This window comes from Lepidochelys olivacea (genome assembly GCF_965140295.1).
Source record: "Lepidochelys olivacea isolate rLepOli2 genome assembly, chromosome: 11".
Classification (NCBI taxonomy): domain Eukaryota; kingdom Metazoa; phylum Chordata; order Testudines; family Cheloniidae; genus Lepidochelys; species Lepidochelys olivacea.
This window is the reverse complement of record NC_140421.1, coordinates 39,606,885-39,634,386: the sequence shown is the minus strand read 5'-3', so window position 1 is coordinate 39,634,386 and position 27,502 is coordinate 39,606,885. Positions and strand designations below refer to the sequence as shown.

At 40.7% G+C, this 27,502-nt stretch overlaps 1 protein-coding gene across 1 annotated transcript in view; it reads right to left on the bottom strand.

Annotated features, from left to right (window-relative positions):
- Nucleotides 1–27,502, bottom strand: part of MYO3B (myosin IIIB) — a 334,888-nt gene that overhangs the window by 272,057 nt on the left and 35,329 nt on the right. Inside the window, exons 3-6 of the mRNA XM_084643361.1 lie at nt 24,862–24,996; nt 21,084–21,188; nt 20,725–20,824; nt 13,713–13,789 (exon numbers count right to left, since the gene is read on the bottom strand). Coding sequence (XP_084499487.1) covers nt 13,713–13,789; nt 20,725–20,824; nt 21,084–21,188; nt 24,862–24,996 — 417 coding nt within the window. The remainder of the gene's footprint in view (nt 1–13,712; nt 13,790–20,724; nt 20,825–21,083; nt 21,189–24,861; nt 24,997–27,502) is intronic.

Sequence of the window (27,502 nt, the reverse complement as noted above, 5' to 3'; positions counted from 1 at the left end):
GAGTAAAAAGTTTGTGGGGGTTCATTCCATAATCTTGGACTGACCCCCAGGAAAGGTCCATCTCCTAAACAGACAAGCTTTACTCTTGACACTGGACAGTTCCATTGTATCTGAGGAGTGGAGTTGTCAATCACTGTCCGCATCTCAGAACTTTAGATCAGGGGTTCTCAAACTGGGGGTGGGGACTCCTCAGGGGGTCATGAGGTTATTACATGGGGGGTCGCGAGCTGTCAGCCTCCACCCCAAACCCACTTTGCCTCCAGCATTTATAATGGTGTTAAATATATTTTAAAAGTGTTTTTAATTTATAAGTGGGGGGGTCGCACTCAGAGGCTTGCTATGTGAAAGGGGTCACCAGTGCAAAAGTTTGAGAACCACTGCTTTAGATGATCATGAAGGTATCATCCTAGGCCCAAGCAATTGAGTGCCTTGAAAATATGGACAAAGACCTTGAATTTGGCACGGTATTCTAGGGGACGCCAGTGTAAAGACCAGTTTGATGTGCTCACAGTAGCCCATGTTGCTAAAAAGATATGTTGTCATGTTCTGTACTAGTTACAGTTTCCAGGTGACTGCATGCCCAGGTATGTTGCAGTGCTATAGGACTGGAAGCACCAAAATACCCCACAGGCAGAACAGGAATCAAGACATGCAGTAATTGTCTGTGTGGTCACTGTGGGCCAGAAGAGGTAGACATTTGCTGGGCTGCCTAGGCTGGCAGGACTCATGGAGTTAGCCATGCTAGCCACAGGGAAATAAAAGTAGAAGTCTAGTGATAAAACCTCTTCATGACATGTCCTGCTCCAGAGGTCTGGATAACTTTTATTTTTACAGTACCACATGAGACTTCGCACATACAGGATGATACTTTCCCTGCCAAGAGGAGTTTATAATTTAAGGGTATAATTCTACATCCATTGAAACCAATGCCAGCTTTGCCATTAACTTCATCAGGCCCTAAACTAGACAACATATGGACACACAAGACGGGGAAAGAGAAAGTAACACACAGGATTATGCAGTGGAGAAGTTTGGCACGTGTACTTCTAATTTGGGGACAGGACGACAGACGCATTCGTGTGTACGTTTATAAGAACCGAAACATCAAACCCTTTTGAGATTTGCCTAGGACTATTTAGAACTGAAGTTATTTTTGTCTTGGCTTCAGTAGATATAGAACACGTAGAAAAGCATCGCTGCAAGCATATAATATACTGCTGAATGATTATGACTGGAGCTCTGCTAGCTGGAGACAAGCACTGTATAATTAGCACTGCTGACCCACCAGCTGAAAGTAGTCTTGAGGTTAAAGGGCTGAAGCTTCTTGGGAAAGGTGCTACTGTACTCAGTTGACAGCACGAGCTAAGCAGCTTATGAGGTATGTGAGCACAATGCTGAAAGCAGAGCAGAGTGTATAAAAAATGAAGCTGGTACAAAATTGTTACCCTTGCTCCAAGGAGAGCAAAACTGCTAACCATGCAAGTCCAACAAATAAAATAAACCAGCTGAATGTCTTTCCACATGACACTATGCAGCCTATTTAATTTAATCTGATCTCACCTTAGGGGTAAAAAATATTTTCGTAGGCCTTGTATACACTAGCGACATTTCCTAAAAATCTCTCACTGGTTCAGTTCCACTGGTGTTTAGCAACACTGGAAGAGCTGGTGACACCAAGGTGAGTGTCTCTCTCTCTCTCACACATACACACAAGCCAGAGTAAACACGAGACCTAAATTGGTTCTTTATTCCCATTTCTTTATTCATGACTTCCAGATCTTATTCAAAGATGACATTTTTTTAAAACGTTTATCAATGAAAGACAAATTGTAATTGATTTTTTTAAGTTAATTGAATTTCAGAACAATTTATATTAGTAGCCAATTATTGATTAGGACACACAGCCTCCCTAACCCCTATCCTGTCAGTGCAGGGTTCATACACCGCAACACACACAGTTTTCACAGGGAATTAGGCTTGGGGGCTCAGGGGTAATGGAATCTTCTTCACACTGCAGAGAAGCTTACCAAGCCCTCCATATCTGTCATTCCAGCTGGATTGGACTAGCATCTAGAACCACTGCACCTTACAAAGGCAATTGTGGCAACTGGCTCTACAGACCTATGGGGTGTTCCTTCAGCTTCCCTCAAAGCCCCGCTTCATGCTGCCTATCTAGGAAGTCAGCACTCCTGGAGGCAAAGGGTGACATGATGCAAATGCCCCCACTCTGCACAGTAGATTTGGTGTTGTCCCACTGCTTTTCTGACCTTCTCGGATACTGTGCTGATAGATCAGTTTTTTCTTTAAGGACTTATCTGTAGCTTTCTGAATTCCATTGTATTGCTTCAATGCTGTTAGCAGCTCCAGCATAACTTTTTCATTCCTATTGCAGTTCATTGTAGCTTTAGTTTGACCTTCATCAAAACTTAAAAAAGAAAAAAAATAACCAAAAAAGAAGCTAAACTTTCTCTAGTTTGTTTAAATTCTTTATCCACTTCCCAAAAACATCTGTGTTCCCAATGACACGTCACTTTACTGAAATCATGTGAGTCAGCTCCCATAAGGTAGTGACTCAGAGGAAGTCACAAGCAGTTAGCCCATACATAGCTAATTAAATTGACATTATTTTTCTCCTTCACTTTCTTGAAATGTCAAAAATATTTATCTGCTTAGCTACAAAGCTGCTACAATCTATCCCCGGATCGTGTTTGTCTAGATATTTGCATGGTCCTCATCACAGCATTGTGTGAGTTCTTCACAAATATTATGAAATTTGTCCTCAATACTCTGTGAGGCAGATGTAGCAGTTCCCCCATTTTGCAGTCAGGGAAGTGAAGTGAAGTATGGAGAGATTTAGTCTCAGGATCAGCTAAAGGTCACAGAGGTTAACTATGGCAGAGACAGGGAAGTAAATCCAGATCTCCTGAGTCCAAATCCAGTGACTTAAAACACAAAGCCATCCTTTCCCCACATAAGCATGGCATGTTGCCATTGATTCTAATTCTAAAATCTATTGTCCGCAGTTTGACAGCAAAATTCACTCTTCATCTAAACTTTCTTAGAAAGTTTATTTACAAGCTATGCCAAAATAACTAAATGAGTGTCACAGGGAATTGCATTCATGATGGATGGTGTAGTGAAGGGATATCAGCACTGTTTCCAGAACAATGTCATTGAGCTTCTGTAGGCTTCACAAACAGTTTAAGGCCTACAATAGTTCAACAAAGAGGAGACAACATATGAAGCATCTTTTGATACTCTCCTCTCTACAGCAGCTGACAGCTTATGACTTTAGTAAATACGGTACATCCAAGTAAAACTACATTACATTAAAAATCCCGGCATCCCAGGTGAGAAGCACTTAAAAAAAATCAAATTCTATGTCCATCTATTGTGAGTTCTCTTTGTTTCCAAATAAATTTAATCTGCAATGAAACATGCATCCAAGTGCATTTCAGGCAGTTTTCCATCACTCACCTCTAGCAAAAGAAGCTGCTCAGAAAACACATTCCATTGGTTGCCACCTTGCTATTGAGTATGTAGAATGTATATGGATTGCATTATCACAGACTCTGAGTGATTACTGAACTGAAGACAGTTTGCCATTTATCTTGGGATTTGTTAGGATTTTACCATTGTGTGCCCTTCACAGAAGCTTGTGGTGGGGTGGGAGGGAAAGTAAGATTCTAATTTATTGCTTCACCCATGGAAGATGATCATGGACAGCAAAGCAATTGTTTGGAGGTTGGTTTGTGCAGCTGGTCCCAGTTTCTATCTTGGCGCCTAAGGCCTTGTCTATACTACAAATGCTTTGCTGGTATAGCAATACTGGTATAGCTATTCCAACAGAGCACCCTGGCATAGATGCAACATATGCCAACGGAAGGAGTTTTTCTGTCAGCATGGTAATACCACCTCCACAAACAACAATTAGCACTGTTGTGTCAGCATAGCTGCACCTACACTGATGGGTTTGCTGGCATAACTCCGTCTGCTCGGGCGAGGGGGGCTTCTCACACACACTGACCAATATAGCTATGCAGAAAAATCTTTGTATTGTAGGTCTGGCCTAAAACTGTGACTTCCTGGTCCCAAAACGATACTGCTACCTATTTTGAGTACTGTACTAAAGTTAATGCTCATTCTCCTGTGCATCCAATTCCATAGACCCTACAGTGGGGCTTCAGGACATATGTGGCTTTAAGGGACCAGATCCTGACCTAGTAATCACAGGCTCATTTTCAAGATCCACCCTTCCTGAAGAGCATCCGGGTTTTGTCCTGTCTTCTGAGATATAGCTGGTGTCTAGACAACCCTCTCAGAGCAAGAATCTTTTAAATTGAAACAAAAGGCAAAACATGGCAGTCTGCCTTCTCTGCAAGAGATCCAGAACCCCATATTCCTGGGGACACTTGCCCTTCTCTCAAAGAGTGCTTTAAGCCCCTCAGGGACTGATGTTTGAGATTTTCTTTTTTCTGCTCTCTGCTGTGGAAGGAGGCTAGAAAGGGAGAGGCACTAAAAGAAAATCATAGACCAGGGAGTACGTTACCTACCCTGCCTCCCTTGCTCAAATACATAGTCAGACTTGCACCATATCTAGGAGTGTTCTTCCTCATTGACCCAAGCACAGACTGAGGAGGATTTCACCTTGGCTACCATCCTCCAGGTCCAAAGCCTGGATCCTAGCAGAAGAGTGCAGTGTCTCTCACAACATATGCTTAGCATGATGTGGCCCTGCTCTCAGCTGGGACTTAGGCCCTACAGTAATACATTCATAAATATAATAATAAGTGCCAAACATTTCTTGAAATTTCTGTGCAATAAAATTCAAAATTGTATCTATGCTCTACTGCTACTATACTAGATTTATTGTATTGTTTTCCTACCAAATGAGTTCGATTTTCAGAAATTTCAATATTCATTCATCTTCATGGCAGATAATACCAATTCAGAGGAAGGTGCAAGAATCTTCTTTAGAGGCATTTATGAAATAGCCTATCCTGGGAGAAGTTTCTTCCTAACCCCAGATAGTTAATGACTGGTTTATGCCCTAGATAATTTAAGATTAATATCCCCTTTTGTTTTTAATCTTATCTGATGTAATGCATGCTGTGAAAACAAAACTAACCTCTAAAAAGAGTTCTTTCAGTAATGCATCTTATAAGCAGTGCTCTGAAAATAGATATTTGCCACACATGCATTACACGTGCTGTAAATACATATTTTCAAAATTTTCCTCACAAAAGGCAGAAAGGCCACACATTTTCTTCTTAGATTTATTTTCTATTACAAAATGTAAACAAGCTTTGCATGCACGATCATTTTTAAATTACTTTCAGACAACAAAAAAAATAAAATAAATTTGTTTTTATACTTTCTGATTTCTCACCTGTTTAAGTTGTCTCCCTTTACCATGTGGATTCCAAGAGTTTCTTGTGGTAATCAGAATTTACAATAAAAAAAAAGTTTCATATTTGAATGGCACCTAAATGCATAGTCAAAATGCTCATATCAGAAGAGCTAATTTTAGCTAAATAGATGTTAAAGCAAAGAGACCTAAAGCTATTAACCCAGGGCTGACCTTGAGTCCCATGATGTAGGCAAGTGAGCAGTGAACAAGATAAATTGAAGGCTGGAAAATGGGGGAACATGCTGGGTGCTTTTTAGAGGATTGTATGCACCGCACATGTCTATTTAGAATTAACTTTGAAACACAGAGTACAATTTTCAAATGAATGCAATTCTGTGATTTGGGCGGGGAGTTGGAATTTCTGTTCCAAGTATTAGATGCCTTTTAACTACAGGTACTAACCTGATTTTTAGGGTTCATATAGTTTAGGTTTAAACAAAAGAAACCTGCTCTAAGATGAAATCTGGCATAAGGCGACTTCTTGGAGCAAAAATCCTGGCTCTGAACCCGAAAGCCCTTTATTCACATGAATATTGGATGTCAGAAGGACTGCTCTTGTGAAACTTTGCAGGATCAACCCATTGCTTCAGATATTTTTCAAATATATGAATGTAAACAAAAATATTGTGCTAGTTTAATATTTGTGTTTATATAATGTGGAGAGAGCACCTCATATTACAGTATGACACTGCAAGTGTTTTCTCATTGTTCCAACATTCCGTTTATTCTCTCTCTGTCCAAAAAAAAAAAAAAAAAAATCAGATTCAAAGCCATAAAATAAACAGGAGTTTTTTAAAATAAAAGGTGCTGTGGGTATATCCAGTTGAGCACCTGCTCCTCTAACATTCTCAAGAGCAGGCTCTTGTGCACTGAAGTAGCAAATTTCATGGAGATGTCTATTTCACCAAGGAGGAGGAAAGCATTTTGCTGTTACTGGAATAATCTTGCTGAATGCTATGTTCTCTTGGCTGGTAACACGGACCCAAAACCAGGAGCTGATACAGCATCAGACTCCTCGTTTGAAGTCCTGGCACCATTTAGGTCAACAGCAAAACTCCCGCTGATTTCTAGGATAGATGCTAGCAATGAAATCTTGGCTCCACTGAACTTATATGATATCTTTTCCAAGGTGGAAGTCCCTATTATAGCTATATGTCACTCTCCTATCCGTACAGCTCTTCAACGGACACATTTTTAAATGTTTTGTGCTCAACAGCCCCATAAGTAACTAGTATCTATGCACCTCTGTCATTTTCTGATGGTTATAAGTAAAGTGTAAAAGTTGGTGTCCATGCTACCTCAGTCTGTGTTGTTTTTAAGTCACCCCCAATGTCTGTCCCAGATCCTGTATGGCAATTCCTGTTCCTAAAACTAGATTTGGTACAGGGTGAAAGTGTGCTGATTCACTTAGGTTTACACTTAAGTTCTGAGGTTCAGATTTCAGGCTGGACCAGGTCAAGAGTTTAGCTTTAATAACTGCTAAAATCTTGTGAGCTTCTCTTGCAAAGTTTTGGATGAATGTGTCAGAACTCAAATGAGATCATCTGATTTTGTGATATTTTCACTATTCAGGGTAAGAATCTTACAAAAACCACAGCACTGTTCCTTTGACCACTTCTGAACCAGAACTGGAAATGAGACACCACTCCCCTCCCTTTATTATTATTATATTTTTTTTAAGACTTGGAATTAAAGATATATAAGTGAGTTCAATTCAAAGGTTTCAAATTTGACTCTCCTCCCTTGCCCCCGGAGCATTTTAGGGATGACAGAGAGAGATTTGAGGTAACTTATTTAACAGGTGACAAGTAGTATGTATAAAGTAACCTCAGCAATGATTCTGCTGAATCTAGCCTGGCTGTATTCTCTGTTTCAGTCTCTGCAACTGATCTTGTATGTGTGAGGTGATTATGACTGACATAATAACCAACTCTTAAGTTTACTTCTTAGGTTTAATCTTTTTTTTCCCCCCTGAGCTCTTCAGCTGCTTCTATACAGCTTAATTTCTGTACAATTATCCCCCACTTTCACTTTCCAACCATATTTTGGTTAAACCCAGAATATGCACTGATCTCTTGCTCTTTTTTCTCTGTCCTGATGCTATTATTTGACATACAAATACATCAGAAAAACATCTCTGAAAAGCCCAATTACTCACTGGGGGCTTAGTCCAATTTCCTCATTTTTTTCTAAACCATATGCTTTCAGTTTCTCTGAATCGTATTATTTCCTATTGACCCACTTGTTTTAAGCTGTTTCAGGGTTCTCCTCTGCTGTTTCTCCATAGACACCCCCACATATCAAAAACATCAGGCAAAAAGGAGCAAGGAAACTTTCTTTGCATGCTGCCCTATGTTTTCTCTTCACTGTACAAGTTTCCATTAGCTTTCACTAATCTTACCTTAGACTCACTGGAAAATTTTGTTTTCAAAAAGCTGTTATCAAGGAGGATTTTTCAAGTTCTCATAGTTCTAGATTTTCATCTTTCATAGCACAATTTACACATGCATTAAAAAGAACTACGAAGGCATCACAAAAAGTAATGCAAATCCTACAGCTGATGGAATATAAATGTGTCATTCACACAAACACAAGGAAACCAGCCATAATGATGTAAGCCCTTAAGTCTTACAGTACTTGAAATATAAAAGATAGATCAGGGAGCAGCATAATCAGGGTTGAAAAGATTAGATTTTTATCAGTAAATATCAATTTCACTGTACATACACACACAAACCTATGAAAAAATATATCCATCAATAATAATCAAAATTTACAGATAGGCAGTGTAAAAGAAGTGCTGCTTGAGAACTAATAGAGTTTGACTTTAAGGATACTTTCTATATTGAACATGTGATGTTGACAATTTGTATTTCAACAGTTACAAAACTTTCACGTTTTGAATCTCAACTCCTACTGTCATTAAATGATCATTGTCTGATTTCCCCTATTGTCTAACACCCCCCCCATAATTTCCCACACCTATGAACATTTAAATCAATAAAATTAGAAAAAATGTTTAAAACCCATAATTTTGTACAACTATGAAAATTTAATTGCTAAGAATTTTACAAATGTTAAAAACTTAACATCGATATTATCCCTCAAAATTATTTTTTTTTAAATCAAATTCTGCCAAGCCTAAGCATAATGGATAGTTGAGCATTGTGCAGTTATTTCGCAGAGTTGTATGTCTACAGTGCTGAGCAGTGCATACATAGTGGCTCATACATGCATGCTTACTTGCTGAGGGTGAATGTGCTTAGGATGCTGGATTACTTGGAAACGTCTTTTCAGAACAGGAACTTCAAAAAGAGCTGCCCCTGTTCTGATGTGGTACGTACACAGTCATTACGTGTAACCATATTTTCAGACCACTTACATCAAAATGTCCATTTATTTCTTTGGATTCTTATTCAAATTATTTTTATTATTTTCCAGCAAGATAATTAGAAGGGGGGTGGAGAGCAGGAAATTTGAGTAAGATTTCAACCATTAACCCTGACAGTAATTACTGAAGAAAAACACTACTGTAAACAGCATCCTTAATTATCTGGGTTTCATAAGAATATTCTGTCTTCATAGCCCTTGGCAATGTCAGAATGGTCTAAACTGTTTTTAGAGTGTCTTTAAGCAAGGTGATGTCATAAATAATGATGGCACAGTGGTTACTAAGGTGTCTCATGTCTCTTCTGTGATGTCAGCTGGTTGTTATGGAGATGGTAAAATATCAACCATTCTTTGTGAGTCTGTACGAGATCAATTTTTGGATCCATTACAGCAGGTTCATTTCTCTGCTCAACTGTAATCAGTTTTCCATGGCAAAAGAAAGAAGACCAGATGGGACTGTAACATTTTAAAAAAGAAACAAATGTTTGCATTATATTCAAAACTGCATGCCGTATGATACAGACCTTTGCTTGTTTACAACAGATGCAGAATGTAAGCTCTATCCCAAATAGCCTGTGGTTCAAACAGATGATATGTTCCATCATTTTTGTTGGAGGCCACTATTTTTGTTTAGATTTAATATTGCGCATTCTCTCTCTTTTTGTGTGTTTTTGTACCATTTTATAAAACACAGATTCCTGCAATATTTGCAGTTAAAGGGATACTGTCAAGGTTATTGTTCTCTGTCATGCAGTCACTGCAAATGCAGGTGGGTTAGTTCACTTTTAATCTAAAAGTAAGACAAAATCTCCTTAAGCTGCATGAAATGGAATGAACAGTAAAAATACAGTGGGTAGGCTGTTATAAAAGTGCACTGAGTCAGTTCTCTTGCCTAAGAAGCTTGATGGGGACCCTTTAATTTTCTTCATTTCTATTCCATGTTATGTCCAAGGATCTAAACATGCTTTGCTACTTATGAGCATATAGAAGCCTTGCACCCCACGGGACTAAGCCAACCAATTCCACTAATAGTCTACCTAGACTATCCGCAGTCTCAGCGACTTGTGACCCCCTCCTCTATGCTTAGCCTCTCACGGTCCTTCCTCATCTATCCAGTGTTTGGCGCCAGTGCTGCAGGCTGGCAAGGAGCTGAGCTAGAGCTCTTTATCTCTTGGCACGCCTCCTCATGCTGTTTGCTATGTCCCTGGCAGGCTAGCTGGTAGCATTTGTGGGTGAAGGAGTTACATGATTAAGCAGATGTTGGGTGCCTGGTCACAAGCGGGGAAAAATCACTGGCCAAGCTAAGTCTTCACAGAAAAAGACCGAGTAAAACCTAAGGCGGAGCTGGTAATATGCTGTTCACTCTGGGAATTAGCTCAGTTCATGCGGAGCGCCCTCTGCTGGTGGTGTCCCATCCGTCTCTCGCCCTAGATTGGCGTCTCGACCCGCGTTGCTCCCAGCTCGCGGCGTCCTCTTCAGGACACTGCCCCTCCGGCAGTGCCCACTGCTCCGGTCTCATCCCCTTCTGGGGGTTTGGTGTTATCAGCAGTCCTTCTCTTCGCCCCAGCCACAATGGCCAACTACACCCCAAAGTCTAACCCCCTTTGGCAGGGGTCTGGTGCAGTCCGTGATGGCCACTCCTAACGGCCAGGAGAAAGTGCAAGGAGGAGGGGGGGACCCAGGCCCACTCTCTACTCTGGGTCCCGACCCAGGGACCCTTTGGCGGCAGCCTTCCTGCCTGCCCTCCTTCTCTCCCTTTGTCCGTCTCTCTCCCCGGGTCGTTTCCCCTTTGGCCCCTTTGCACCGGGTAGGCCCTTTTTCTCAGGGCCTGCGGCCCGGCAGGTACTGGGCGGGACTTCCCTTCTGCTCCCCCTGCCTGCTCAGCACCGCGCTGTCCCTGGAGCTAGTCTCCTCACACAGGAGACAGACCTTCACCCTCTGAAGGCCTGGGAGAGACTGCCTGCTCCCTTCCTGGGCAGCCTTTATATAGGGCCTAGCCTAGCCCTGATTGGCTGGCTGTAATACTGGCCCTGATTGGCTCTCTAAAGGCCCTCCCTGATTGGCTGCCACCTTGCGCAGCCACTCTGGCCTGTTGTAGCCCAATCTGGCATGGGGGTGGGGCATCGCCCCACCACATGCACATTAAAGATTAAAATGAAAGAAACATCTACAGTCTTAGAATCTTAACAGTTCACCTTATCTGCAGGAGGCAATTAGAGTTTTGTGTGTTTGTTTTAAACAAGAACTCAATGGAATTAACCCTGAAGCTCAGGTGGAATTTTAGGGGTCTAAAGCTGAATGTATCATTCCCTGACTTCTGATCAACATAAGACAGCAACATGCAGTGTAACAGACTTGCTACATCTAAGGCTGGTGCTCTTTCAAAAGGCTGGTGCACATGTTCTTCATAAAGAATGATTTCCATGTGGTGAATATTAGCTATCTTTATGCACAGTTGATATTATGGAACCTACATTTATTTCACTGTTTTTACTGTAAAATTGTGTGTCATATGAGTGCCATCTGAACCTTGATTTTAGACTATTTGTCTTTAGTTGAACACTTTCATGTACAGATTGTGGGCTAAGGGCTAAAGAAGGCAGAGCTGAATCTAGGTTTTTGCAGGACTCCATCTGCTTTCCTTCAAGTCTGTAAGTGGGAGACCTGGGTTCAAGTTGCAGCTCTACATCAGGCACAGCAGGATTCAAATCTGGTTTTCCCATATCCCAGGTCAGTACTTTAATCATGAGATCATCACCTATTCTGGGGTGGGCTGGTGACTCTCTCTCTGTCTCTTATTTTTTGTAGAAAATGTCTAAAGGTCTCAGGTTAATCCCCATACAGAATGGAAATTTTTTTGAAATCTTCAAAATATCACCAGGATGGGAAAACCATTTTCCACCCATTCCTGCACAATATATAATTTATATATATAAAAGTAAGAACAAGTTCAGTTGACACTAGCATCCTCATTAATTTAAACTTCCTGTTTACTATGGGGATGTTTAGTTCAATACAGTAATAGATAAGGATAAACATTACTACTTATAACGTTGATAGCACACAAGAGTAGTGTACTAACTACCAACCCATTCCTTTTAAATACGTTCCCAGTGCTCAGTTCTTCCAGGACAGTATGATAATATTGACCACCTTCAGAACTAAGAAAATAGAGCCACAAAACAAGTCAACTAATCAACTGAAGAAAAATTATATCCATTTTGCTAAGCCCAGTAATCTTAGCACATGTTATGGAAGAAGTATATCTTATCACTGTAATGGTATGGCTCCCACCTCTCACAAGTGCCTCTTCTGCTCGGGTGTCTCTACAGTCTTTAAACATGCCTGGCCCAGGTATCAGGCTATATCCCTGGGGCTTCCTCCCTGAAGGCAATGGTTTCACCCTCTGTGGTCTGTTCTGGCTCCAGATCACTAGCTAGGCCACTAAGTAGTTCAGATCCCCTTCTAGGGGTTTATCGCTGTCCAATTATAGGCCGCTTCCCCAGTGGCCTATAGAAGGGACCGAGGTCCGCCCAGAAACCCTAAGAATAGCAGCCACTCACCGCTGTGTGCTTTTAATGAAACGGCTTTCAGTTCCCTTGACCACTTCCCCACCACCCCAATCTTCACTGATGCTTCATCCTTATCTCGGGGCTCTTCCGTGTTCAGGCCCAGCAGCCAGACAGGAGCTCTTTCTCGCTTCCCCGGTCCCTGCCAGCATTGAGCTGTCTGCAGTGCTGTAGTTCCCTTTGGCTAGCCAGGAGCATCGTCTGCATTCCTCTGGCTCCAGGAAGGACCTGCTTGTGTCTGGCTCTGCAGCTCCTTTTTATATGACCCTCCTGGGCCTTGATTGGCTGTTCCCTGCAGCCTTTCTGATTGGCTAGCCCTTTGAGGCCTCCCCCTGATTGGCTGATTCCTGCACAGTCTCTCTAGGCCGCTTGGAGAACTTAGCACCACTGCTCTTTTCCTGGCCTAGTCCACCCTGTCACAATCACAAATAAACTGCTAAAGGTATTTGAAAACACTGACTGATGTGCCACCCATCCTGCACAAGAGCATGTGGAAAGGACCAGATTACTTCCAGAACTCTGGATTTCTACTGTAGCACAGAGTCCACATGTGACCCCCCTCCCCAGGTTGGTGAAACACCTGGGGATGGGGGACTGGCAAGGGATGAGCCCAAAAAGACAGAGCAGGCTGGGAATCTGGATCCCCAACTAAGCAGATAACAGCCAACTGAGCAAAGGGGCTCACTTAATCTGCTGTACTGTAACACCCCACTTAAGGATAAGACCTATAGAATATAATAGAGATAAAATAATAGGATTAGATGTATATATATTATGCTAAAAACCCACAGAATTTCATAGAGGATTAGATCCCTTCTATAGGCTTTTTGAACCATATAGAGTTCTATAGTTGGAATATAATTCTGTACTAAAATCCACTGAATGATTCACAGAAATCCATGGAAAAGCTATCTATTAAATTCTATAGGACACTCCCATAAGTGCCTCCCCTTGCCATGGCAGGAGCAATAGCCATTGGCCCTGCTCTGTTACTCTGCAGAGGAGAATCACAGAGCGTAAAGCTAGAGTTATTTCATGCCTTAAGGAAGCATTACCGTAAGTTTCCTGTAGATTAGCCTATAGTTTTATGGAAAAGCTGCAAACAATCCTCTTTAATAGAAGAGGATAATGCCTCTGTTATTAAAGGAATCTAATTTGTCAATTCATCCCATTGCATAAGAGATGTGGAAGGAAATGAAACAGACCCATAGCTGGGAACCACCAAATGCTTTTTCTGGTTATTATAGATATCAGATTTTTGAGTCAATGTAGAATTGGGACAAAATTGTGTATTGCAATGAACAGAGGCAACACAGATAAAATAAAGAAAATGCTTTGCCCACCTCAGGTGCCATCCAAAAGGGTGTTCCCACTGAAGTGTTTCTGCGTAGCCGGGTGCTGGTGAGCTGGGCTGAAACACCTGCAATAAAATGGATTCAGATTTTGGCCTAAAATTAATGATATACTTTCAGTTCAGATTATATCAAGTCTCAGGAAAACAAATACATGATCCTTAAACCAAATCTGGAAAACAACAGTCAAAATCAGAGCAAGATGTATCATTTGTACAAAATTATTTATTAGATGAATTTCACATTTTGCTTTAATAATGACTTGTTCAAGGGCAGATCACAATTTTCTCTAACATATTTGTTATTCAGAATTGTTCAAATAATTGCTCTGAATAATTCTTGGCTTGAAGCTCATTCATTCAAATTCAAACTATTTGACTGGTTACCTAAATCATAGAATCTTAGAATCATAGAATATCAGGGTTGGAAGGGACCCCAGAAGGTCATCTAGTCCAACCCCCTGCTCAAAGCAGGACCAATTCCCAGTTAAATCATCCCAGCCAGGGCTTTGTCAAGCCTGACCTTAAAAACCTCTAAGGAAGGAGATTTTACCACCTCCCTAGGTAACGCATTCCAGTGTTTCACCACCCTCTTAGTGAAAAAGTTTTTCCTAATATCCAATCTAAACCTCCCCCACTGCAACTTGAGACCATTACTCCTCGTTCTGTCATCTGCTACCATTGAGAACAGTCTAGAGCCGTCCTCTTTGGAACCCCCTTTCAGGTAGTTGAAAGCAGCTATCAAATCCCCCCTCATTCTTCTCTTCTGCAGGCTAAACAATCCCAGCTCCCTCAGCCTCTCCTCATAACTCATGTGTTCCAGTCCCCTAATCATTTTTGTTGCCCTTCGCTGGACTCTCTCCAATTTATCCACATCCTTCTTGAAGTGTGGGGCCCAAAACTGGACACAGTACTCCAGATGAGGCCTCACCAATGTCGAATAGAGGGGAACGATCATGTCCCTCGATCTGCTCGCTATGCCCCTACTTATACATCCCAAAATGCCATTGGCCTTCTTGGCAACAAGGGCACACTGCTGACTCATATCCAGCTTCTCGTCCACTGTCACCCCTAATCACATGGTCTCTTTCCATTTGCTGACTGGATGAATACAACTTAATCAAGCCTGTAATGCAAGTGCTCACAGAAAGTGAATCTAAAACTTATTTTTCACAAATATTCCCCAATTTTCAGCTAAAATTCACTCTCTGAACCTTTCTGCCAGCAGACTGGCTTTCCAGAAGATTCACAAATGCCCCAGTTCAGCAAAGCTCTTAAGTACATGCTTAGGTCCATGCCTGTGAAGGAAAGCACTGAAGCTCATCTTAACCTTTAGTGTGTAATAAAATAAAGTACATGCTTCAGTGCTTTGCTGAAGAGGAATGAACTAATGTGACAAGTGCAAAAGCAAACACATACAGAGAGCAAAAAGAGTCAAATCAAATTCATTAAAAAATTTGAATAATGTACACAGAAAATGTTCTGCTCTATTCAGTCAACCCCGGTCAAAATACAGTTGAACCTTGGAGTTTCTGAGATTCCAAAAGATTTTACCACTAAGCCAATATTGTCTTCAAAGTATTTCAAATGAATGGGGTTTTTTTCATAAAACATAATGTTGCCTTCCTACAGTATTATCCACAGACAGAGAAAAAATTGTGGAATAGATATAATTTAGCAATGTTTACTGCTAATAAATAAGAAATTTGGAAGCTGGAACATCAGCTTCCTCAGTTTACACTGTTACCATCCATCCATCCTGCAGTATGCTTCCCAGTATGGTTAGACAGACATGCACTAGCTTTGCTCAAACTAGCTTGCTAAAAATAGCACTGTAACCAGGGCATCAGCTTGTACATACCCAGAGATTGTACATACCAAGTACATACCCAGAGATTATATCCTCAGGGGGACAATCCAAACTGCCCTCTGGGCTACCCCAGCTACATGCAGTAGCTCAAGCAGAGCTACTGAGCGTCCGTCTACCCATGCTGCAGTGCAGACATTCCTTACGTCTAAGATCCAATACGGTATTTTATTTTTAATCTCAGCATGATTGCAGCCCTTCAGTGATTCCCCCAGTATCACTCTGAACCATGTATTGGTTGCAGCCCTACAGCAAACTTATTTATTTAACTCTGATTCCTACTCACACCTGCAGAATTTGTAGCTGCTATATACAGACTTGTCTATGATACAACCGCATTCGCGCCAACCCCTCAGACAGAGACAAACTCCTACAAGATCTCTATCAAGCATTCTTACAACTACAATACCCACCTGCTGAAGTGAAGAAACAGATTGACAGAGCCAGAAGAGTACCCAGAAGTTACCTACTACTGGACAGGCTCAACAAAGAAAACAACAGAACACCACTAACCATCACCTTCAGCCCCCAAATAAAACCTCTCCAACGCATCCTCAAGGATCTACAACCTATCCTGAAGGACGACCCATCACTCTCACAGATCTTGGGAGACAGGCCAGTCCTTGCTTACAGACAGCCCCCCAATCTGAAGCAAATACTCACCAACAACCACGCACCACACAACAGAACCACTAACCCAGGAACCTATCCTTGCAACAAAGCCCGTTGCCAACTGTGTCCACATATCTATTCAGGGGACACCATCATAGGACCTAATCACATCAGCCACACTATCAGAGGCTCGTTCACCTGTACATCTACCAGTGTGATATATGCCATCATGTGCCAGCAATGCCCCTCTGCCATGTACATTGGTCAAACTGACAGTCTCTACGTAAAAGAATAAATGTGCACAAATCAGACGTCAAGAATTATAACATTCAAAACCAGTTGGAGAACACTTAATCTCTTCGGTCACTCGATTACAGACCTAAAAGTTGTAACTCTTCAACAAAAAAACTTCAAAAACAGACTCCAATGAGAGACTGCTGAATTGGAATTAATTTGCAAACTGGATACAATTAACTTAGGCTTGAATAGAGACTGGGAGTGGATGGGTCATTACACAAAGTAAAACTATTTCCCCTTGTTTATTCCCCCCCACCGTTCCTCAGACGTTCTTGTCAACTGCTGGAAATGGCCCACCTTGACTATCACTACAAAAAGTTTCCCCCGCTCTCCTGCTGGTAATAGCTCACCTTAAGTGATCACTCTCGTTACAGTGTGTATGGTAACACCCATTGTTTCATGTTCTCTATGTATATAAATCTCTCCACTGCATTTTCCACTGAATGCATCCGATGAAGTGAGCTGTAGCTCACGAAAGCTTATGCTCAAATAAATTTGTTCGTCTCTAAGGTGCCACAAGTACTCCTGTTCTTTTTTCAGAGAGATTAGAATTACAAATATACACTAAAGTGGTACTGAATACCAATGAGCCAAAAAAAATGTTTTAAAAGAGAAATAAAGAAAAAGAACTGTAGTTCTCAGACATTTTAGGACAATTTATACAGTATGTGTTAATATGTATCATGCTGAAAGCAACTTAAGGAGAAATATAAATATATATTACATCCAAAAAATCTACTTTAAAGGAATGATACAGTTGCAAAGTCAGGCAATCAAAAGTTAAGAAATGCCACAATTAAGGTTGCCTGTGCCACTTTAATTTAGCCCTCTTGAGATAATCTTTAATTACATGATCACATGACCCTGCATATCCCACAGGAACCCTGCTACATTCAGTGCACAGAATAGATGGTGTTTATCGAAAGGATTCAATATTTATTTTTATCCTCATTCAATGTGTGGTTCTATGCCTAATTTCTGCCCACCACTCAAACCCTGCACGAAACACAGAACTATAATTTTTCTCATGGGATTTTCTATGGTGTTCTCATCAAAGTATCTTAGCATTTTTAAAAAATAATGAATGTATCGTCACAATGCCCCTTTGAGGTTAGGCAGTATTATTATACCTATTTTATACCTGGGTAACTGAGGAACGGAGATTAAAGCCAAAATTCTCAAATGTGTCAACTAATTTTCTGTGCCCAATTTGAGAAGTCTAGGTCTGCTTTTTCAGAGTACTTGGCATTTTAAAGCACTTTATATGTTCAGAGCAGAGCTCCTATATACCACAGCTGCAGCTGAGCAAGGTCAGAACTTTTGAAAAACAGATCCCAGAGTCCTGAAACTCCTGCCTCACTCATTACACACCTTCCTATTTCTGCAACAGATGATGCAGGCGTAATACAGACAACAGCATCATTCACTACACAGCCCTGTTTCATACCCCAAGAAGGTCCATCCAGTGCACAAATGAGGCAGGGCTCCTGCCCTATCCTCTTCCCCATAACTAACCCACAAACTCCTGTGCCATGTCCCCCGACACCAGTTCCTGCCCCTATCCTCCCATTGCCCTTTCTCCTCCTTCTGTTCTTGCCTGTGTTCTCTCCCCCTGCTCCTATTCCCTATCTGTGGCTCCTGCTCCTTTCCCCCGTCCCTCTGCTCTTGCGCCCCTTGTTCCTATTCCTGCACCCGTTGGTTTTCTGTCTCCCTCTGCTCTTGCCCCTTTTCCAAATTTTTAGTTTCCTGTTCATAGCCACCCCCACAGCAGGGATGGTTCTTGGAGTGTCACCCTGGGCACCAAATCACCCTGCCACTCAGCTTTTTTGTTTGTTTTTACTCTACTGATTAGCTGCAGGCAGGGAGGGATCAAAAACAAGCCACAGCCAGCCACTCAGGGGCATGGGGCTGCAAATGTTTTCCACCCTGGCCAGCAAAATGGCTAGCGCCATTGCTGCTCCCCAGACTCCTGTTCCACCACCCTGAATCTCTTCCTCACCTTCTGAATTTGAGTCACACTATTTCCTCCTTCCCCTTCACACTACCTGCAGCAAGGGGATCCAGAACACTGGAGAGATTGTTTCCCTGTCAACTCTGCTCTCAGTTCCTGGGCCTGGGTCCACAACATCCCTTGGTAACCAAGAGGAGTAACTGCAGGGAAAGTGTTGCCCAGTCCCTGGAGCCCCAGAATAGCGCATGCTCAGTCAGCCCTTTTGTGAGGATTGCACATGCATAGTCCTGTCACATGCAAGGGCTGTGAGGGGATGGCATGGGGCATGCTCAGTCACTCCCTGGAGATGGCACATGTACAGTCCTGTCACACACAGGAGCATGCTCAGTTCACTCAGAACCTTAAGAGAACTTAGGTGCAAACTCTAGTAAATCTCTACTGAGTATGTGTGAATTGCAATTTTTTAGACAGTCACAACTCAACCAAATTTGGGCAAATTGTCAGAGGACAGACAGAGTCACGTCCCGGACATTAGGGCATCCCCCTGCCAAATTTAAAAGTCTCTGCTCCAAAGAGTGGGAGTGCTAGAGCTTCTTGGTGAAATCATTGTCAGTATTTGTTAAACACTGGAAAAACAACACACTTTTCCCTAAGCTCATTCTAAGAAACTCTAACCTCAAGCTGTAGTTTCCTCCTTCATATCAATATGTCCAGTGGTGTGTTCTTGTTTTAGAAAGGAAAAGGAAGATTTCTGCCAGTCTACACTAGTTATTGCTCAAGATTATACTGGCAAAACCGCCTCAAATGAAAAGTAGCGTTGCTGTAACTGTGTCGGTCCCAGGGCATTAAAGAGACAAGGTGGGTGAGGTAATATCTTTTATTGGATCAACTTCTGTCAGTATGAGAGACAAGCTTGTGAGCTTACAGAGAGCTCGTCTTCAACTCTGGGAAATTTATTCAGATTGTTACAGTTAAATACAAGATGGAACAATTATGCTAAACAATCTGTTCCATCTTGTATTTAGCTGTAACAAGCTGAATAAATTTCCCAGACCTGTGTGGCATGGAAGCTTGTCTCTCTCACTGACAGAAGTTGGTCCAATAAAAAATATTACCTCACCTACCTTGTCTCTCTAATGAAAAGTGATTTTTAGCCCCACCATTAAATGCCAAAGAGATTACTAGACTATCACTAGTTTTGCCTTAGGCCACATATGTTTCTCCCAGCGCCACTTAAAATTGAGTGTCTCTACACTCAACAGTAATGAATTTCTGTCCCTAGCAGCTAATAAAGAGGCATCTGCTTCCTAAATTTATTCCACAAACAATCACAAACAGATTTTAAATATAATGCTAGTTTTATAATATTGTGACATTAAAATAGTTACGTTTGTTTTCCCCTTCATACATCATATTATAATTCTGGGCCATTCCTCTATTGCCAGAATTCTGGCATGCCAGTTTTATGGTACTTTCTCGTTATATGAATATTTTACTTTAGCAACATGCAGAGTTAGGCAAACAGCTGTACAGTACTGTATTTTCAAAACTGTTTATCTAACACTTTATACTGACTCACTATGATTTCATATATTACTATTTTCCTGCTCCCTTTACTGTTAATAAAATTTCTCTTTATATGTACATATCTGATTCTAGAGAGGAACTACAGCATTCTTTTACTTTACTAAACGTATATGTATTTCAACATAGAAATATTCATCTGGGGTTAAATTCTATTGCAAAGTTCCCTTCCTCTGTCTCTCTCTTTATGCCTCTTGTGATGTTTCCAGTCCTGCCAGGCTCATATCTAACAGCAGTAATCACAAATTAAATGGATCTGTTAGTTTGTGGACCCATAGGACCACTTTACCTTCTGCTCAGAGGGAATAAATGTGCTTAAGGCTAGTGAAAGCCATTTGAAAGAGAAGAATGTATCCTTTTCATATGCAAAAGATGAAATATTTAAATTTAAATGAGAGACAACTTCCCTGAGATATGACATTCCTAATGGAATGCAAAAGTGTTTCAAAAATAAAATGGCTTTTTAAAAATTATTGTTTTAAAAAGCCTAAAATAGATTTTCTGACAGGATTTCCTAGATTGCTCTATCTGCTACTTTTCCCCATCACTTCCTAAATATCTCAAGATTCCTCCTGGAAAATTTTTCTCAGTAATTGGTGTTCCAGAAACGCCTCTACTTTCTGAGTGGAAAATAAATGGATGCCTTTGGCTAAACTGCACACATCAAGAAAACAAATAGTAAGCCGTCATTACCAAAGTCAACAAGCTTGACTCCTCCTTCTGCTGTCAGAAGAATGTTGTTCCCTTTGACGTCACGATGGATGATTCGGTTATTGTGTAAATGTTGAAGGCCCTGTATGCCCATGACGACAAAAAATAAGTTTACTCACTTATTTAAAAACAATTACCCTACTATTAGGGAGTGTAATGAAGACAATCTGCTCCTCACTATAGAAACATCTGTCCGCTTGATCACATGCTTGATATGCCCCCCTGCTGCTATAACAGCCAGCATAATATTGTCATTATTACCATAGTTTATAAATGGAAAATGTATGAGATGGGTAAATTGCACCCTCTACTGTCATTACAAGCCCGATGAACATCCTTACCAAGAGAGCACCATATAAGATGTATGAGATTATAGCTTCATCCAACCGTTGGCCACGCTTCAGCAGGCCTTTGACAAGATCTGTGACAGAACCTCCATTACACAGCTGTGAAGAGAATGGGGAAGGAAAAAAAGAAACAAAACACAAGACCTCTATTACTCAACAGACTTGTTTAGGTTGTGAATTCCTACTATAGGAGTCTGAAACATAACACAAATCCCAAACCAAGTAGATTTCCGCCTACAATTATTTAAGTTGTCATTCTTGTCATAGAGCATATTTTATTAACAATGTTGACAATAAATCACAGTACTTCGGGGGGGAGGGTGAAAAGCAGAAGTCAGAGATTGTAAAATTTAACTAAAAGTGAAATATTAAAACAGAAAAACTATATTTTATTATAAAAACAGAATCTATAGATCCGGTTTAATTTATTTGAGTATTTTTACAATAATACGTGCGTTGTCTTTTTGAAAAACTGCCTTTGTGTGAAGAAAAGGCCAGAAAAGACAAGATTGATGCACTTGATAACTGGGAGGCAACAAATTACAGTCATTTCAAACCTTCACTCCATCAATGCTCCTGCTGGCAGGCAATATAAAATAGACAGCAGCCATATCTCTATACTCAGACTTGATGGCGTGCTCTGCCAACAACTGAGATTAAACATTCTGATCCAGAAAAGCACAGCTTCTTGCAAGCACTTTCCATTAATGGGCTGCCATACATCAAAGGAGGAGGAGGAGAAAAAGTAAAATTAGAACCTTTGTAAATGTGTTTTCACCCACATCATTAGTTCATCATCCATGCCCTTCTAGCAACTGTTTCCCTCTCATCCTCCTGCTCTCTCCCACTTTCTCCTTTTCTTACTTTTATATTTACAACAACTGTATGACACTTCAAATTAAAAGGAGCGTTGTTTGGAAGGGGTTTTTTTTGGGAGGAAGGGGGTCATTATATTTGTTCTTCTGGAGTCACCTCTTATTTTTGCAGAGCGGTCCCTTCTATACCATACCAAGCTTTCTGTCACGTAAAAATCATATGTCTATATCAACAGGATATTTGAACTCAGATCTAAATTCCCTTTGCATTGCCAGTATTCAGCCTAAAACTCTAATGCATAAAATCAAACAAATGGCATGAAACCAAATACTAAAATCCTCCTTTGAAATCTACTTCTCTTTTGTTTTTCCATTCATCTCTAAATTTTGTCAGTCTAGTATCAGTCTCTCTGCACGTTAATTTGCTATGTGCTATGGGAGGTGTGGATATTTTTCACCATACATTGTCACCATATTACTGTAGGACTAAAAAAACTATTAGAATTCTGAACTTTTCTGCACATGAAAAGTGCATTATGCTAGCTACTTAGGATCCAGAACATGTGATATACTGGCTTCCTTTATGCAAATAAGCTACTGAAATAATATTCCATCAGTGGCTGATGCAAGAGTTTGCCTTTCCTTTTTTACTTGGTAGCTTGTTCCATCCAGTTGGGAGAGTCCTTAAGCCACTATCATACACCAAATACATCTGCAGATGAACTAAAACCTTAGGTGGAAGGGAGTGTGTGTGCTTACTTACCCATGTTTAGTTATTTGCCTGGGGAGCAATCAATGCCATGTATAGTCTTTATTATCTTTATTGTACTCTCTGTGTACTATTGAGATGTGTTGTGCTAATTTTATTTGCATTCTTTTTTCATTAAAAGCTGAAGCCAAACAGAAAAGTAATCCCAAGTAATGAGCTATGGTAATGAGCTATGAAGCCATTCAGCTCTAGGCCACCACTTCAAACCCAACCCAAGTTGATTGAAAGTGATACAGTCTTATGGCTGTTCAGTAGCATATATGAAATCAATCACCTTCTCTCCAAATAGCTAAGTACCCACAACATAAAGACCACCACCAATTTTGACAGTGACACCTGTGTTGGTAGTCAATAGAGAGCTCTGGAATGAAATGATCATGGACACTGAACTAGCCCCCTGCCCCTAGAGGTGGTCCTTACATAAGAGAATTAATGCATGTTTTTAGGGAAGGGTGGTTAAGCCCTCATTACACAGCTGTGTGATATATCTTTTCTATGAATAAATATAAAATGTTAGTTCTCAATGCACCTTCCACCATCATATAAAATTAAATTAAGGGCCCACTTCTATTTCCCTTACTCACTTTGAATAGTACCTTACCATGGACTTTAATGGAACTACTCACCTGACTAAGGGATAGCTCATAGTAAGTAAATGTTGCAGAATAGTGCAAGAAAAAAAATTTTAATTAGAAAATTTTAAAGATGCTCATCACAATGACTATATGATTTCATCAAAGAAACAGTGATCACAGTAACTGAGAGCTTTGTATATACCCTTTTATTGAAAAAAATTATTACACTATTATAAAATGTAATTGCTGTGCACAGACAAATCTGTGTGCAATTCTAAGGCAGGGAATATTTCCACGGTCAACTGTTTCAATAAACTTGTCATATTTAAGGAAAATGAGAAGTTTTGTCTTAAATTTCTTTACAGATTTTAAAGTAGGTGCACCAAAAACAACAAGCTATACATCATTAATGCAAAAAGCTAGCTTGAGGAAATGGTATGTTCTTCTGACATTCATGACTGTATTATACAGAACAGCATGTCTGATATACTTTGGGATAAGAGCGTTAGCTGTTTTTCTATTAGTCATTAAGAACCCATACAGCAAAAAAACCTGCTAATCATTTTGATAGCCATTGAAACTTATTATGAAAATTGGCATATGGTACCAAATCCTGTCCTCCATACTGTATAATGCTGCAATGCATAAAAGTCAGGTTTATTGTATTACTGGGACAGGGATAAAGTAGAGCATAAAGTGATAGTACTTTACTCTGATTCCACCCACAATCCCAGAATAGCTGGATGGTCCTTCTAAAATGATCAGTAACAAACAAGTTAGTACTCACATTTATATTGATGTAACTATGTTATAGAAAAATACTGCTATGGTGCCACACCCCCTATAAGATCACTCTAATCTCTGTGCTGGGCTCAATACACAATTAATCCTTTAGGAACATCCTAATCATCTGAGTGAAATCTTGGACCTACTGCAGTCAGACAATGACATTAACTGCAGTGAATGACAGAACACGTGAGCCAGAATGACATCCCTCATTTTGAGAACACTGAAAGCCTGCTAAAGGGGCAAAGTCTACATAAGCCATTTAAAGTGCTAGATATTCAACAGCATCCTGCTATTAATTTTACACTGCCATAAGACAGTTTTCCCCTTACATTCTCTCAGCCCACATTTGCAATGGGTCCCAGGTTTGGTAAATACTGTGTATGGTACTTCATCCTGAAGTCATCTTTTGGATTATCCAAAATGAGACCTTGACTTCTCAACACTAACACAGATGTTTTCTCCAGCATGGAAGACCAGTTTACTTTCAAGTAAGAAAACTACTGTGGAGCTCATTCTATGTTTCTGAAGACAGAACAAAGTACCTTGAATGGCAATAAAGTGCTGATACCAAGCCCCCATGTCTGGGGCTTGTCACTGAATAAACACTGAGTGTGTTTTTTTGAAGGGTGAATCTGCAAACACCTCCCACGGCCAGACTGTTTGATCAATATCTCTAAACACAGAAAAAAATTCTAAGGTTTGTCTCTCAGTACAGAGCATAGAGACCCATCATTTGTTGTTTCTGTTTTGTTCACTTCTAAAGGGGAGCACCTCGCCCTGAAAATCCATTTTAATTAAATTCTAACATTATCAAAATATCTTACCTCAAGAACCAGCCAGAGCTGTCCTCCCACGTATTGATCTGCTTTGTAAAACATTCCATAAAACTTAACAACATTGGGATGATTGGGAAGAAACTGTAAAATATTATATTCTGCTTCAATTTCCTCATCCACATCCTAAATGGAAAACACAAACAAATATGGTGTATAAATAAATAATAATTCAGTACAACAAACAAGTGAATCTTCATGGATAAAAAGAAGTATCTATATACTATTTTATGCTTTGAAATGTCTTTATTGTGATGCACTGAAAACAATCTGATCAAATAATAAAATCTGGTCAAAAACCAGTCACACCACAATTGTCTTATTGCAAATAAAAGTGTGAACTCCATGTGGAGTCAGTAGTTTTGCCTCAAGGGTACTCTTAATGCATAACACACTGCTACCACAAAAGCAAAAATGATGCTTCGCTCTGCTCACTTGTCTAAATGGAAAATTTGCATATATATCTTTTCTAATCTGTTCATTAAATCTGCATTTCTGATGGTTGAACTACTGTAAACACATGGATCTTAGCTTCATTTTTTTCTTTTTAAGGTAATCTAGTTATATAGCAGTTTTAAAAGACATTAAATGGGACATGAATAAAAATAACTACATCTTTAAAAAAGGAGAAATAAAGCCCACAGTGGAAAACAGACACAACAGGAACTATTAAACAGAGCGAAAATCAAAATCTACAAGATAAGCAAAAATTTGCCTAAAGAGGGATTTTTGTGAAGATGAAATAACAAAGTACCAACTATATTGCACAATAACCCACATGAGCCTCAGTTCAGCAAAGCACATGCTTAAGTGTATTCCTATTCAGCACAGACTTTGACTTTAACAGGACTTGCGCACATGCTTCAAAGTTAAGCATGTGCTTAAATAATTTGCTGAATTGGGATAGTTTGCTGTATCAAGACCCTGGTGCTTTATTCCGTTAATCACATATTACTTAGTACATTCTTCTGACTCATATTGTACAAGGGATGAACAAGTTGTATTTCTGTAAATAAAAAAGGGGCAACTTTTCTCAGTAAGGGTTTTAGTCTGAATGTCCCAGTCAAATTCCAATGTGGATAATTACATACTGAAATACTGTGGTTTCTATTGGACACAATATTTGTCACACATTGAGGTGTAGGTGGTACAACCTACTGGTCAGAACAGGAGTCTGGCCTCGTGATCAGAGCAGAATCAGAGGACAGAACTGGAGGCATGGTCAGGAGGCAAGTGAATGGTCAGCACCAGGGGTCAGAATAGAGCCCCAGGGCAGAGCTGATGTCATGGTTAGGAGACAAGCCAGTGGTCAGAGCCAGTAGCTATGAATTAGGGGGTTGGAGGTATGCAGAGATTAGGGATGGAATGGAGCAGGCAAGGAGTGGAGCAAGGGCTGAACAGGAGCAGGTCTGATGCAGCTATGGGCATGGAACACATTGAGCAGCCACTCTGCTCCTGTTGCTACCAGGCTTAAATAGGGATCTGTTGACCCCTCTGTCCAATCAGGGAGCACAATCACTTTGTGAGGGTTTACTGAGTCCATTCAAGGTCACTGCGTTGTTAGGTGACCATGCCCAGAGCCAACTGAGTTTCTGACAGTATTCCCCCCTTGTGGGCTCCTCCTAGGGGCTCATGGCCCTTGCTTGTCAGGTTATCTTCAGTGAAATTCCGTCAGTAGATCAAGAATGCGAACGTTTTCTTCTGGTTCCCAGAATCACTCCTCTGGCCCATACCCCTTCCAGTCTGTCAGATACTGGAGCTTCCCCCTGACTTATTGGGAGACGAAGACCTGTTGGATTTCATATGCCTCCTGCCGATGGACAGAGGGTGGAGGAGGATCTACCCAGTTGGGGAAAAAATTGTCAACAAACGGCTTAAGGAGAGAAACATGAAAGACAGGTGAATCTTGAGGGATTCTGGCAGTTGAAGCTTAAAGGCCACTGGTTTATTATTATTACTGGTCTAATACTTGACCAGGTATTGATGGTCAACCTTGACCGAAAGATGGCCTGTTCTCAGATTCCCAGTTAAGAGCCTGACCTTAGCCCCTACTGCAAGGTTAGGGGCAGCCTATCGCTTTCAGACCATGTAATGCTTATAAGTTTCTTTACTGGCAAGTAAGTGTTCCTTGAGTTTCTGGCATGTTTTCTGGACCATATCCATGTCCCCCAGTACAGCAGAGCCTTCGGGCAGGTTTGGATGGAATCAGAGGTGAAAACCAAAATTTGCAAAGAATAGAGTGTGTTGGGTGTAAGTGTAGGTTGAACTGTTGTATACAAACTCAGCCAAACGGTACTGGGAGCCAATCATCCTGACAGAAATTCAGAAAACAGAAGAGATACTGCTTCAGGGTCTGACTGCCTCTTTCAGTTTGGTCATCAGTCTGCAGATGGGAGGCTGTTAAGGTGAGGAATTTAGTGCTGAGAAAGTGAAGAAATTCCTGCCAGAATCAAGAAATAAATAAAGGCTCTCAGTCCAAAATGGTGCATGTCATTATGCCATGGTACGTGCACATGAAAGATGTGCTCCAGGAAAGCTTGTGCTGTTTCATGGGCAGATGACATAGAGCAGCAGGGTATAAAATGGGCCATCTTGGACAGGAAGTCCACTTGAGTCAGGATAACTGAGTGCT